Source organism: Oncorhynchus mykiss, chromosome 11, assembly GCF_057628025.1.
Source record: "Oncorhynchus mykiss isolate SJ-2025 chromosome 11, ASM5762802v1, whole genome shotgun sequence".
Classification (NCBI taxonomy): domain Eukaryota; kingdom Metazoa; phylum Chordata; class Actinopteri; order Salmoniformes; family Salmonidae; genus Oncorhynchus; species Oncorhynchus mykiss.
Genome location: NC_143032.1, coordinates 12,582,728 through 12,599,266, shown reverse-complemented (window position 1 = coordinate 12,599,266; position 16,539 = coordinate 12,582,728). Strand labels below are relative to the sequence as shown.

The 16,539-nt window shown below is 41.1% G+C and overlaps 1 protein-coding gene across 1 annotated transcript in view; it reads left to right on the top strand.

Annotated features, from left to right (window-relative positions):
* The window catches only part of hs6st1b (heparan sulfate 6-O-sulfotransferase 1b), a 95,232-nt gene extending 79,556 nt beyond the window's left edge, over window positions 1–15,676 (top strand). The window contains exon 2 of the mRNA XM_021620191.3: window positions 13,431–15,676. Within this exon, the coding sequence (XP_021475866.1) occupies window positions 13,431–14,142 (712 nt within the window). The 3' untranslated portion in view covers window positions 14,143–15,676. The remainder of the gene's footprint in view (window positions 1–13,430) is intronic.
* The last annotated feature ends 863 nt before the right edge of the window (window positions 15,677–16,539 follow it).

Genomic DNA, 16,539 nt, shown 5'->3' with positions numbered 1-16,539 from the left:
CTGCTACCACTCCCATCATCATTACTACCACTACTACCACCACTGCCATCATTAAACTGCTATCATTACCATCATCATTACTATCCATACCACTACTACTACTACAACTACCATCATCATTACTACTACTACTACTACTACAACTACCATCATCATTACTACTACTACAACTACCATCATCATTACTACTACTACAACTACCATCATCATTACTACCACTACTACTTCTACAACTACCATCATCATTACTACTACTACTACAACTACCATCATCATTACTACAACTACCATCATCTTTACTACCACTACTACTACTACAACTACCATCATCTTTACTACCACTACTACTACTACAACTACCGCCATCATTACTACCGCTACTACTACTACAACTACCATCATCATTACTACCACTATTACTACTACAACCATCATCATCATTACTACCACTGTTACTACTAGACTATCATCATCATTACTACCACTACTACAACTATCATCATCATCATTACTACCACTACTACAACTACCATCATCATTACTACCACTACAACTACCATCATCAATACTACCACTACTACAACTAAACTACCATCATCAATACTACCACTACCACTACTACAACTATCATCATCATTACTACTACTACTACTACTACCACCACCATCATCATTACTACCACTACTACAACTACCATCATCAATACTACCACTACTACAACTACCATCATCATTACTACCCATACCACTACTACTACTACAACTACCATCATCATTACTACTACAACTACCATCATCATTACTACCACTTCTACTACTACAACTACCATCATCATTACTACTACTACAACTATCATCACCATTACTACTACTACAACTATCATCATCATTACTACTACTACAACTATCATCATCATTACTACTACTACAACTATCATCATCATTACTACCACTACTACTACTACAACTATCATCATCATTACTACCACTACTACAACTATCATCATCATTACTACCACTGCTACTACTATCATCATCATTACTACCACTACTACAACTATCATCATCATTACTACCACTGCTACTACTACCATCATCATTACTACCACTACTACAACTACCACTGCTACTACTACCATCATCAATACTGCCACTACTACTACCACCACTGCTATCATTACCATCACCCTACTACCATACCACTACTACTACTACTACTACTACAACTACCATCAGCATTACTACTACTACTACTACAACTACCGTCATCATTACTATCACTACTACTACCACCACTGCTATTTTTACCATCACCCTACTACCCATACCACTACTACTACTACTACTACAACTACCATCATCACTACTACCACTACTACAACTACCATCATCATTACTACCACCACTACTACAACTATCATCATCATTACTACTACTACTACTACTACCACCACCATCATCATTACTACCTCTACTACAACTACAACTACCATCATCAATACTACCACTACTACAACTACCATCATCATTACTACCCATACCACTACTACTACTACAACTACCATCATCATTACTACTACAACTACCATCATCATTACTACCACTTCTACTACTACAACTACCACCATCATTACTACTACTACAACTATCATCATCATTACTACTACTACAACTATCATCATCATTACTACTACTACAACTATCATCATCATTACTACCACTACTACTACTACAACTATCATCATCATTACTACCACTACTACAACTATCATCATCATTACTACCACTGCTACTACTATCATCATCATTACTACCACTACTACAACTATCATCATCATTACTACCACTGCTACTACTACCATCATCATTACTACCACTACTACAACTACCATCATCATTACTACCACTGCTACTACTACCATCATCAATACTGCCACTACTACTACCACCACTGCTATCATTACCATCACCCTACTACCATACCACTACTACTACTACTACTACTACAACTACCATCAGCATTACTACTACTACTACTACAACTACCGTCATCATTACTATCACTACTACTACCACCACTGCTATTTTTACCATCACCCTACTACCCATACCACTACTACTACTACAACTACCATCATCACTACTACCACTACTACTACTACAACTACCATCATCATTACTACCACCACTACTACAACTATCATCATCATTACTACTACTACTACTACTACCACCACCATCATCATTACTACCTCTACTACAACTACAACTACCATCATCAATACTACCACTACTACAACTACCATCATCATTACTACCCATACCACTACTACTACTACAACTACCATCATCATTACTACTACAACTACCATCATCATTACTACCACTTCTACTACTACAACTACCACCATCATTACTACTACTACAACTATCATCACCATTACTACTACTACAACTATCATCATCATTACTACTACTACAACTATCATCATCATTACTACTACTACTACTACTACAACTATCATCATCATTACTACCACTACTACTACTACAACTATCATCATCATTACTACCACTACTACAACTACCATCATCATTACTACCACTACTACAACTATCATCATCATTACTACCACTACTACAACTACCGTCATCATTACTATCACTACTACTACCACCACTGCTATTTTTACCATCACCCTACTACCCATACCACTACTACTACTACAACTACCATCACCACTACTACCACTACTACTACTACAACTACCATCATCATTACTACCACCACTACTACAACTATCATCATCATTACTACTACTACTACTACTACCACCACCATCATCATTACTACCTCTACTACAACTACAACTACCATCATCAATACTACCACTACTACAACTACCATCATCATTACTACCCATACCACTACTACTACTACAACTACCATCATCATTACTACTACAACTACCATCATCATTACTACCACTTCTACTACTACAACTACCACCATCATTACTACTACTACAACTATCATCACCATTACTACTACTACAACTATCATCATCATTACTACTACTACAACTATCATCATCATTACTACTACTACTACTACTACAACTATCATCATCATTACTACCACTACTACTACTACAACTATCATCATCATTACTACCACTACTACAACTACCATCATCATTACTACCACTACTACAACTATCATCATCATTACTACCACTACTACAACTATCATCATCATTACTACCACTGCTACTACTACCATCATCAATACTGCCACTACTACTACCACCACTGCTATCATTACCATCACCCTACTACCCATACCACTACTACTCCTACTACTACAACTACCATCATCATTACTACTACTACTACTACAACTACCGTCATCATTACTATCACTACTACTACCACCACTGCTATTTTTACCATCACCCTACTACCCATACCACTACTACTACTACTACTACTACAACTACCATCATCAATACTACCACTACTACAACTACCATCATCATTACTACCACTACTACAACTACCATCATCATTACTACCACTACTACTACTACAACTACCATCATCAATACTACCATTACTACTACCACCACTGCTATCATTACCATCACCCTATTACCCATACCACTACTACTACTACTACTACTACTACAACTACCATCATCATTACTACCACTACTACAACTACCATCATCATTACTACAACTACCATCATCATTACTACCACAACTACCATCATCATTACTAACCGTACCACTACCACTACCACAACTACCCTCATAATTACTACCCATACCACTACCACTACTACAACTACCATCATCATTACTACCACTACTACAACTACAACTATCATCATCATTACTACTACTGCTACAACTGCCATCATCATTACTACTACAACTACCATCATCATTACTACCACTACTACTACTACTACTACAACTATCATCATCATTACTACCACAACTCTCATCATCATTACTACTACTACAACTATCATCATCATTACTACCACTACTACTACTACAACTACCATCATCAATACTACCACTACTACAGCTATCATCATCATTACTACTACTACTACTACTACCACCACTGCTCTCATTACCATCACCTTACTACCCATACCACTACTACTACTACAACCACCATCATCATTACTACCACTACTACTACTACAACTACCATCATCATTACTACCACTACTACTACCACCACCATCATTACACTGCTCTCATTACCATCACCTTACTACCCATACCACTACTACTACTACAACCACCATCATCATTACTACCACTACTACTACTACAACTACCATCATCATTACTACCACTACTACTACCACCACCATCATTACACTGCTCTCATTACCATCACCTTACTACCCATACCACTACTTTATTTATTTAACCTTTATTTAACCAGGAAGTGCTCATTGAGATTTAAAATATTTTTTTCAAGAGCGTCCTGGCCAAGATAGGCAGCACCAAGTCATTACAAAAATTACAGACAAACAACATGAAAAACTACAAGTAATCTAATAAAAAACATAGAATTCACAAGAGTATAACAAAATCAAAAACCGCAAATTAAAAACATTGACAGGTCAGGGAATCAGTCTCAAGATCATTCATCAGTAATTTAAAAATACCAATCGGGACAAGTTATTCTAGTTTAAAAGTATTTTGTAAGGTGTTCCAAGACGATGGCGCAGAGGACATAAAAGCCCCTTTACCAAATTCAGTTCGGACATTTGGAACAGTTAGCAGGATAATGTCCAGCGAACGAAGAGAGTATCCACCACATTTCTGAACAATAAAAATGCCCAAATTAAAAGGTTGTAAACCCAAAATGGCTTGTAAATTAAAGTTTACCAGTGCCTGAGCGTACGACTGACTAGAGAAGGCCAGCCAACCCTGGTATACAAAGTGCAGTGGTGCGTAAGTGTTTTGCAGTTTAAAATAAATCTCAAAGTGCAATGGTAAAGGGTGTCAATTGATCTCAAACACTGAGCGGAAGCATTTATATATAAAATATCCCCATAGTCAAGTAAAGGCATAAATGTAGCTGATACTAGCCTCCTTCTGGCTTCAAAAGAAAAACAGGCCTTATTCCTAAAATAAAATCCCAATTTCAGCTTCAATTTTTTTGTCAGTTGTTGAATATGCAATTTAAAGAGACGCCGTCATCAATTAAAATTCCAAGATATTTAGAAGAGGTTACAATCTCCATCTCCTTGCCCTGACAGGTAGTAATAGGTGAAAGGTTCAGAGGTATATTTCTTGCTTTAGAAAACACCATTAGTTTAGTTTTGTCAGTATTGAGGATAAGCTTCAATTGACACAAGGTATGTTGAACAGTATCAAAAGCAGTTTGCAAGTTCTGGAAAGCTTTTGTAAGAGACGAGGCACAACAGTAAGTAACTGTATCATCAGCATCAAAATGAAGTTGAGCATTTTGGACATTTTTGTCTAAATCATTTATATAAATAGTGAATAAGAGAGGACCAAGTACAGAGCCTTGGGGCACACCATTAAATACAGACAATTTAACAGACATAAGCCCACTACTACTACTAAAACTATCATCATCATTGCTACCACTACTACTACCACCACCATCATTACACTGCTATCATTACCATCACCTTACTACCCATACCACTACCACTACTACTACTACTACTACTACTACAACTACCATCATCACTACTACCACTACTACTACTACAACTACCATCATCATTACTACCACTACTACTACTACAACTACCATCACCATTACTACCACTACTACTACTACAACTACCATCATCATTACTACCACTACTACTACAACTACCTTCATCATTACTACCACTACTACAAGTACCATCATCATTACTACCACTACTACTACCACCACTGCTATCATTACCATCACCCTACTACCCATACCACTACTACTACTACTACTACTACAACTACCATCATCAATACTACCACTACTACTACTACAACTACCATCATTATTACTACCACTACTACAACTACCATCATCATTACTACCACTATTACTACCACCACCACCATTACACTGCTATCATTACCATCACCCTACTACCCATACCACTACTGTTTGGAATGATTAACAACAATAATAAAAATTATAGTAATAACAATAATAGTAATAATAAGTAAGTTACTGTTTACTATGCAGATGTTATTATTCAGTGTCCCTCAGGCTATGGCAGGAAAATACATATTTGGCTGCTAGAGGAGCCATTGCTCCTTTGCCCATGAGTATTCTTAGTTTTTCCTCTGGGTTTAATAAGTTAAAATGTAGAATAAATGTAGTCTTTTCTGTGAATAATGAATCTCTTTGTGAGGAATATTTATCACAGTAAAGCAGAAAGTGCATCTCTGTCTCTAACTTCCCTGTCGTGCAGTGACCGCATACACACTCCTCTTTGGGTAGCCATGTCTTTTTATGTCTGCCGGTTTCTATTGCCAATCGGTGGTCACTCAGCCTGTACTTGGTAAGGATCTGTCTCTGCTTCATATCTCTGACAGAGTAGAGATAATCAGCCAATTCATATTCTCTGTTTACGGTCAGATAGCAATTTAGTCTTTAGGCTTTGGGATTTTGTTTCGTTTTTCCAATGTTGTAAATATGAGTCCTTTGATTGGTTCAGGATTTTGCTTATTGGAATTCTTTCTTTTGAAGCAGTGCTGGTGTCAGCTTGGTTGGTGAGGTCCAACACCAGCTGACTGAGAGGGCTCGTTTCTGGGCTCAGCTCTTGGGTTTGAAGTGCTTTAAATTGCAGACTCGAATTTGGACTTGAATTTAGATGTAGCCAAAAAAGTTTAATGATCTTTTCTGTATTTTCATTACTACTGGAAAGCGGCCCAATTCTGCCCTACATGCATTATTTGGTGTATTTCTCTGGACTTGTAGAATTTTCAGACATGATTCTGCATGTAGGGCTTCTATTGCCTGTTTGTCCCACATTTTAAAGTCCAGTTTAATGAGCGGCCCCCAAACCTCACTTCCGTAAAGAGTGCCAAATAGAATCAAATGCTTTTTTAAAGTCAATAAAGAAAGCAAAGATTTTCCCTCTTTTTTTGGTGGACGTGTTTATTAATTAGTATGGTCAGCAGTGAGATGGTGTTTATTCATTAGTGTGTGTAAGGTGTATATATGGACAGTAGTGCGATGGTTGGGGAGAAAGCCAATTTGACATTTACTTATTACATTTTTTTCTTAAAGAAAGGTTTGAATTCTTGAATTCATAACGCTACAGGAAACCTTTCCCAAGTTGCTGTTTACGCAAATTCCCTTGTAATTATTGGGGTCTGATTTGTCTCCACTTTTGTGGATAGGGGAGATTAGCCCCTGGTTCCAGACATCAGGGAAGCTGACAGAAGTTAAAACCATGTTGAATAATTTAAGCACAGCATTTTGCAGCTCAGGTGAGCTGTTTTTCAGCATTTAATTCCTGATGTTATCTAGACAACAAGCCTTTGATTTTATAGATTTGAGCTTTTCTTTTAGTTCTTGTTGGGTTATTGGGTAATCTAATGGATTTTGGTTGTTTTTAATGACTGAGTCAAGGATGTTCAATTTTTCTTGAGTTTCTAATTGGTTCTGTTGTAAGTCTTTTTGTGGGATGTTTGTGTAAAGATTATCAAAATACGTTTTGTATGGCTAATTCTTGTGGCTTTGTCATGCTTAAACCATCTCGCTCTCTCTGTCTATCTCTGTCTGTATCTCGCTCTCTCTGTCTGTCTCTGTCTGTCTGTCTGTATCTCACTCACTCTCTGTCTGTCTGTCTGTCTGTCTGTCTGTCTGTCTGTCTGTCTGTCTGTCTGTCTGTCTGTATCTCACTCACTCTCTGTCTGTCTGTCTGTCTGTCTGTCTGTCTGTCTCTCTCCATCTCTCCGTCTGTCTGTCTCTGTCTGTCTCTGTCTGTCTGTCTGTCTCTGTCTGTCTCTCTCTCTCTCTCTCTGTCTGTCTGTCTGTCTGTCTCTCTGTCTGTCTCTCTGTCTGTCTCTCTGTCTGTCTCTCTGTGTGTGTTCTTTTCCCACCCTTTCTCTTTAACTTCCTGTTCGTACAGCTTATGCCTCGCCTCCTACACTGCTTACCTAAACTTCAACACTTCTTCTTCTGTTGCCCTTTATTTCAGTTTCTTACATCTTTTCAACCAAAGGCGGGCAACATATTGTCTGTTAGTTAGAGGATTGTCTGTTAGTTTGAGGATTGTCTGTTAGTTAGAGGATTGTCTGTTAGTTAGAGGATTGTCTGTTAGTTAGAGGATTGTCTGTTAGTTAGAGGATTATCTGTTAGTTAGAGGATTGTCTGTCAGTTAGAGGATTGTCTGTTAGTTAGAGGATTATCTGTTAGTTAGAGGATTGTCTGTTAGTTAGAGGATTATCTGTTAGTTAGAGGATTGTCTGTTAGTTTGTCTGTTAGTTAGAGGATTGTCTGTTAGAGGATTATCTGTTAGTTAGAGGATTGTCTGTTAGTTTGTCTGTTAGTTAGAGGATTGTCTGTTAGTTAGAGGATTATCTGTTAGTTAGAGGATTGTCTGTTAGTTTGTCTGTTAGTTAGAGGATTGTCTGTTAGAGGATTATCTGTTAGTTAGAGGATTGTCTGTTAGTTAGAGGATTGTCTGTTAGTTAGAGGATTGTCTGTCAGTTAGAGGATTATCTGTTAGTTAGAGGATTGTCTGTTAGTTAGAGGATTGTCTGTTAGTTAGAGGATTGTCTGTCAGTTAGAGGATTATCTGTTAGTTAGAGGATTATCTGTTAGTTAGAGGATTATATGTTAGTTAGAGGATTGTCTGTTAGTTAGAGGATTGTCTGTTAGTTAGAGGATTGTCTGTTAGTTAGAGGATTATCTGTTAGTTAGAGGATTGTCTGTTAGTTTGTCTGTTAGTTAGAGGATTGTCTGTTAGAGGATTATCTGTTAGTTAGAGGATTGTCTGTTAGTTAGAGGATTGTCTGTTAGTTAGAGGATTGTCTGTTAGTTAGAGGATTATCTGTTAGTTAGAGGATTGTCTGTTAGTTTGTCTGTTAGTTAGAGGATTGTCTGTTAGAGGATTATCTGTTAGTTAGAAGATTATCTGTTAGTTAGAGGATTGTCTGTTAGTTAGAGGATTGTCTGTTAGTTTGTCTGTTAGTTAGAGGATTGTTTGACTACTATTAGCACATAAGAACCTATGAGTCGGTGTTAGCTAATTATAAGTGCCGAACGTCCATAAAGATGCCAGAATTAAGATATGACGTTTTTAAACTACGACATGAATGTAGCGCTAATAATTCAGCACAATCTACTTTTTCAAATTGCTGGGGTCTTGAAGATAAATCTGGGATCATGTGGACTCTGCTAATGACCATAAACAAATAGTAACACAGCAATGTACAATACGGCGAACTTTGCTGTTTTATGAATGAACTACATGACTCCAAAAAAAGTATGAACACCTGCTCGTCTAACATCTCATTCCAAAATCATGGACATTAATATGGAGTTGGTCCTCCCTTTGCTGCTATAACAGCCTCCACTCTTCTGGGAAGGCTTTCCACTAGATGTTGGAACATTGCTGGGGGGACTTCCATTCAGCCACAAGAGCATTAGTGAGGTCGGGCACTGATGTTGGGCGATTGTGTTCGATGGGGTTGAGGTCAGGGCTTTGTGCAGGCCAGTAAAGTTCATTCACACCGATCTTGACAAACCATTTCTGTATGGACCTCTCTTTGTGCACGGGGGCATTGTCATACTGAAACAGGAAAGGGCCTTGCCACAAAGTAGGAAGCACAGAATTGTCTAGAATGTCATTGTATGCTGTAGCGTTAAGATTTCCCTTCACTGGAACTAAAGGGCCCGAACCATGAAAAACAGCCCCAGACCATTATTCCCCCTCCACCAAACTTTAAGGCTGGAAAGATGCATTGGGGGCAGGTACCGTTCTCCTTGCATCCCCCAAACCCAGATTCATCCATCCAGTTGGTGAAGCGTGATTCATTACTTCAGAGAACATGTTTCCACTGCTCCAGAGTCCAATGGCGGCGAGCTTTACACCACTCCAGCCGACGGTTAGCATCATGGTGATCTTAGTCTTGTGTGCGGCTGCTCGGCCATGGAAACCCATTTCATGAAGCTTCCGACGAACAGTTCTTGTCCAGAGGTAGTTAAGAACTCAGCAGTGAGTGTTGCACCCGAGGACAGACTATTTTTACACACTACGTGCTTCAGCACTCAGCGATCCCTTTCTGAGCTTGTGTGGCCTACCACTTCGCGGCTGAGCCGTTGTTGCTCCTAGAAGTTTCCACAGCACTTAGTTGACCGGGGCAGCTCTAGCAGGGTAGAAATTTGACCAACTGTCTTGATGGAAAGATGGCATCCTATGACGGTGCACGTTAAAAGTCACTGAACTCTTCAAGTACGGCCCATTTTACTGCCAATGTTTGTCTATGGAGATTGCAAATCTGTCCCTGTATGTGACTTCATTGACAATTACTGCATAACTAATTAATACATGTTCTCAGTGATTCAACGTGACATTCTTTGAATACTGCCAGTTGGGGCGTTAGGTAGCCCCGTTGTTAAGAGCGTTGGGCCAGTAACCGAATGGTCACTGGTTCGAATCCCCCAGCTGACTAGGTGAAAAAGCTGTGCCCTGGAGTAAGGCACTTATTGCTCCTGTAAGTCGCTCTGGATTAGAGCGTCTTCTAAATGAATGAGATGTCAATCAAGTGGCATCGTTATGAATGGCATCCTCCTAACTAGTGCTGTGCTGTGATGGCTGGACTACCTGGGCTGGCGGTTGTGTGGTTAATACTCCCTGTTCTGTGTTTAAAACTCATCTTGTGAGCCGCTGTCATGTTTTTGCTATAACAATCTCGTGGAAAATTGTGATCGTTATTGCTATCCCATTAGAATAGCACAGTCAGCATTTCCGGCTGATACATTCTGCCAGTGTGGGGCCCATCCATCAACAGTGGTGCAGAGTTGCCGTGTGTGTGTGTCCCCTGAGTGAATGAGAGCTTGTGTGTGTGTGTGTGTGTGTGTGTGTGTGTGTGTGTGTGCAAGAGATAGAGAGACACACACACTCAAATACAACAGCTTTGTGTTTAGTGAAAACTCTTAGAGAAAAAGGGATCAGACACCAAGAGAAACTCCCAGTATTATAATGGATGGGTGTATTAGCAGGCTGCATCCATCTTGTCAGCTTTGTAACAGAGCCGCTCTATGCTAGGCTGGGTCAGGAAGCTCTCTCTCTCTTTCACCCCCCCACTCCCTCTCTCACCCCCCACTCCCTCTCTCACCCCCCACCACTCACTCTCTCATGTTCTCCCTCTCTCACCCCCCTACTCCCTCTCTCACGTTCTCCCTCTCTCACCCCCCCACTCCCTCTCTCACGTTCTCCCTCACTCACCCCCCACTCCCTCTCTCACGTTCTCCCTCTCTCACCCCCCCACTCCCTCTCTCACTCCCCCCCCCCACTCCCTCTCTCATGTTCTCCCTCTCTCACCCCCCCATCTCCCTCTCTCACGTTCTCCCTCTCTCACGTTCTCCCCCACTCCCTCTCTCACGTTCTCCCCCCCCTCTACCCACTGATTCAAGGCCCATCATATCTCATTCTGTCAGGTGTGCTGATGTAGTGAAGGCCCCCCCAGAGGGGGATCCTGCCGTGTCGTACTCTCCAACTCGCTTGCAATGTTGACTGAGCGGAGCACTAATTTGTAATGAGATCAGAACTCCCACATGTAACCCACCTCCAGACTTCACTTCTCCCCAATCCAGCTCAGCTATTCATCAAAAAACTGCTCTTATTTTCCCCCTCGTGTTAGTTCCCTCTCTATATTCTCTAGTCATAGCAGGGGGCCTGGCAGGGACGTGAGGTGGGATGCTGAATGCTACTTTAACTTCAGAGGCTTTTGTTTTGTGCATCTCTATGCTAAAGGGAATGAACTACTTTAAACTAAGTAAACAGTTCTTGTGTTTCCCAACATGGGAATGTCATCTTTTCCACATCCGAATCCCTCTAGTTACACAATCATTTGCTAATGCGGTCAAATACCCTGGAATTTCCACTTGTTTCCCGAGAATCCCGAATACCCCAAAGGCCTAGAATTCCAAACTGGAAGTCTTGAACCATGACTACTACACTGATACTTGACAGGGGTGGGCGTGACTGGACACTGAGAGACAATAAGAAGAGTAATTGTCCCAGAGTAACTCTTCAAAGACCTGAAGGGATGGAAAAAGCTATTAGTCTCACCTTTTGACCTGCACTTGTCAAAATGACTCAGAGTGGAGGGAAAATAGAAAAAGGGGCCCCTCTTCTCCCCATCTCAGTTACCTGGCACAAAATGGCTGCCTTGTTGCCTCACTGTCTCTCTCAAAATTCAGCCAGGGGTGGAAACAAAGAAGCGGTTGGCTCTACTGTTGATTTGAATTTCACTTGGCGTCACTGTCCCCACTGTCTCTGTTTAAAGGTTGTGTTATGACCCCGCCAATGGACATAAGAGTGTAGGGATCACTCTGAATCATTATCGGACCCTCTTTCCGGCTCTCTAACTCAAATCACATTACCAGGATCTGTTTTGGAAAAGCAATGACCCTCTGCTGTTTCCACAGTCAGATTGAATTTCAACGTACAGGCCAGACAGTGGAGTCTAATGTTTGGAATACTGAAGTGGTTTGTTCATCTGGTATGTAACGGGGAATAGAGTTATGCAGACGGGCGTATGGATGGTGAGGTCATGGTTGGCCAACAGAAATCCATACGTTCACTGTGAGCTGGAATGCATTCCCCGTTGCCTGGCTGCAGTGCAGTAGAATAACACAGCGAGGTCAGGCCTCTTTACACGACAGGTATTTCTGATTACACGGATGCAGAGGAATGTTTTTTTCTCTCTGGAGATGATTATGTTCCAAGGTGCGCTTCAATCCAGGTCTCTGGTCTGGACCCCACCGTAATCCTTGAGGTCTGGAATGTTATCGACGATCCGGTTAAGCGCCAACGATAATGTCCCCAATATATCAAAACCGCCGTCAATATCAACATTCACAGCAGTGATTTGTGATGACACACAAAGTACCCCTGATTCTCCATTGTCTTTTTTCCCCCATAGAGTATATTTATACTATATATTTCACAGGTGTGCGCTTCACAATTCACTTCAGTCTTTGACAAAACTTCAAGTGGTCTGTAGAATGCTTACGTGGTCACTGTTGATCCTTCAAGGCTTCCATAGTTCATCTCATGTTGAGTAGAGCTAGCAAAACCAGATTTGATCATGCTAACATGGTCAGTCATCAGTCATTTTTTTATGTTTTTGTATGACATCACTGTATTGATATTTTCATAAAGTGGTTTTCCTCTGTTGTGTTTTACAGGAAGTTCTACTACATAACCCTGCTGAGGGACCCTGTGTCACGCTACCTGAGTGAGTGGCGCCACGTGCAGCGCGGCGCCACCTGGAAGACGTCCCTCCACATGTGCGACGGGCGCACACCTACGCCCGAGGAGCTGCCGCCCTGCTACGAGGGTACGGACTGGTCAGGCTGCACCCTGCAACAGTTCATGGACTGCCCCTACAACCTGGCCAACAACCGGCAGGTGCGCATGCTCGCCGACCTCAGCCTGGTGGGCTGCTACAACCTCTCCACGGTGCCCGATAAGCGGCGCTCGCAACTTCTCCTCGAGTCGGCCAAGAAGAACCTGCGCGACATGGCCTTCTTCGGTCTGACGGAGTATCAGCGCAAGACGCAGTTCCTGTTCGAGCGCACCTTCCGACTGCGCTTCATCCGGCCTTTTGTGCAGTACAACAGCACGCGGGCGGCCGGAGTGGACTTGGACAACGACACGGTGGCGCGCATCGAGGAGCTCAACGACCTGGACATGCAGCTGTATGACTACGCTCGCGACCTCTTCCAGCAGCGCTACCAGTACACTCGGCAGCTGGAGAGACGGGCGCATCGCTTGGCACTTCGGAGTCACGGGCTGGACCCCCGTGATTTACTCAGAGAGGAGGGTGGTGTGGGGGGCGAGGGGACAGCCAGGCTGCCCACAGAGGACTACATGAACCACATAATTAACAGGTGGTAGCCCCTATCCCATCCCACCCCAACCACCCACTTTCCTGATCTCCCCATTGTCTGGTATGGTGAGATTGCATCAGAGTGAATGTTTAGGAAAGGTGAGATTTGGCACTTATGGCTCGAGAGGAAGAAAGTTGCAGAGGATTGGGTGCTGCAGTGGTTTACCTACAGACTTTGCATGAGGCGAGCTGTGGGTTGCGAACCAGATGATATCACTTCCAGCTACTGGATGACATAGTCCTTCTGGTCTTCTTGGACTATGTGGACTCATGATAAACCTGAGTCACGGGGCTTTGTGATTGGAAGCCCATGATAAACCTGAGTCATGGGGCTTTGTGATTGAAAGCCCATAATAAACCTGAGTCATGGGGGTTTGTGATTGGAAGCCCATGATAAACCGGAGTCATGGGGGTTTGTGATTGGAAGCCCATGATAAACCGGAGTCATGGGGGTTTGTGATTGGAAGCCAATGATAAACCGGAGTCATGGGGGTTTGTGATTGGAAGCCCATGATAAACCGGAGTCACCCTCTGGAGTTCTCGGAGCAACAACTGTCTCTACTCAGATTCCCAATGGAGCAAAAGAAAAACGATGGATAATTCCTTTACAAAGTAACCAGACTTGTTTTACTTTCCGTTCTGTGTCTTGGCCCATCAGAATAACATATGTGCTTAATATGTTGTTGTAAGGAATTACAAAGCAGTGAGATGGGAGATTACCTGTACTGGACATTTCCGACGAGCCATCTTTTTATTTATTAACATTGCTTTCTGATCGTTTGAAATACATATTTTTCCAATGTGAGAGACTATTTGGCTCGGCTTGAAATACAGTTTGACACTTGTAAGTTATAAAAGTCATGATGGTGACTTAAAAAAAAATATTTCATAACATACTCATCCATTTGCTGAAAGGTTACTAACATTTGCAATCAAAGTTTAGAGCTATATCTTAATAGAGATGATGCATAGTGTTTTTTTTGTTTTTTTTACACTTGTATGTTTTTACCATTTTGTCAATGTCGTGTGAAGAGGCCAGTTTCTTTGGTTCCGATGTATTTTCATTTGCCCGTTGTACTGTGATCTGTACACTAAAGGAGATGTACAGAATTGAATGAAATATTTGGCAAAGGTTTGTCCAGGAACATTTCTGACCACAACCTCCATACAACAATTGATGCTCAACAGGAGACCGACCGAGGGTCTCGCACTGAAGGGGAAACAGGAAACACTGTCTTATTATTACTTGTACAAAATAAAACTTCTGTGAGTGTGTGCATGTGTGTAAGTGTGTGTATTGTAAGTGTGTGTATGCGCGTCCATTTGTTCCTGAGCTTTCATGCTCAATTCATTTCCTTCTGATTGGGATCAAATGTGTCACCTAAAACCAGAACTTAAACGGTTGAAATGGATGGATTATCCATTGAGTTTGCCATGCTCCTCGATGTGCGTCTGTTGGGGCATTATAAAACTATGTAAAATAAAGTGCATCAGGTTCCATATTAAAGAGGTGAAGAATGCACAGCCACTTGTCAACCATAAGCTCTTGTTTTTGTTAATAATACATTTTTTTTGTAAACTGAAATATGATGATCCCCTGGTAAACTGTGTTTAATTAACATTCTAACAGAATGTGTCTGGACATGATATAACCCTCATCAATCAATACTGGTGTATATGGAGCCTTCACAACTATCCTATTTAAAATTCAATTCCCAAAGTCCCCCATCCAACAACAAACTGTAGTCCCACAGGCATAGCCAGTACTAAAAACAGACCCAAGACTAATTGCTTGGGGAGTGTTAAGATGCTAATGCATTATTATTAAGGAAATTTGGACCAGTGTGTGCAGATCCTGCGAATGACTGTCTTTTCATCAAGAACATAATGTTTGTTTTAGTGACGAATACTTACATTATGTCCAATCCTCTCCGGAGCGGAGGTATAATGATTGGTAGCAGGAGACTTCTCTAATGCAAAGTATTTTTATCTTATTTGAGAAAGATAGCTTTGGGGAAGATGGATTACAAAGCTATGGGTTTAGACAAATCGTTACAGAATGAAGTGTATGTGTGTGCGTGCAGTCGTGTGAGATAAAGAGAAAGCAAAAGAGTGAGAGAACAAGAGAATTTGGTGAAGTGGGACATTTCTACATGGGCTCTGGTCTGGTTTTACCCATATTGTATTATTGCTGTGAGTATTTCTGTTCTTCAAGCAGATTGGATCTTCTATTCAACAATAAAAAATAAAAAAGATATTTCTTTGTATTTGAGTCTCTGCTCTTATTCCTCATTGTTTGTTGTCCTCTTTGCATAATTGTTTTTATTACAGGAATTTAGCTTTAAAATGACTTTCTCTTAACCTCATGGCAAAATGTGTATAATAGCAGGAAATTAGCTCAGGGA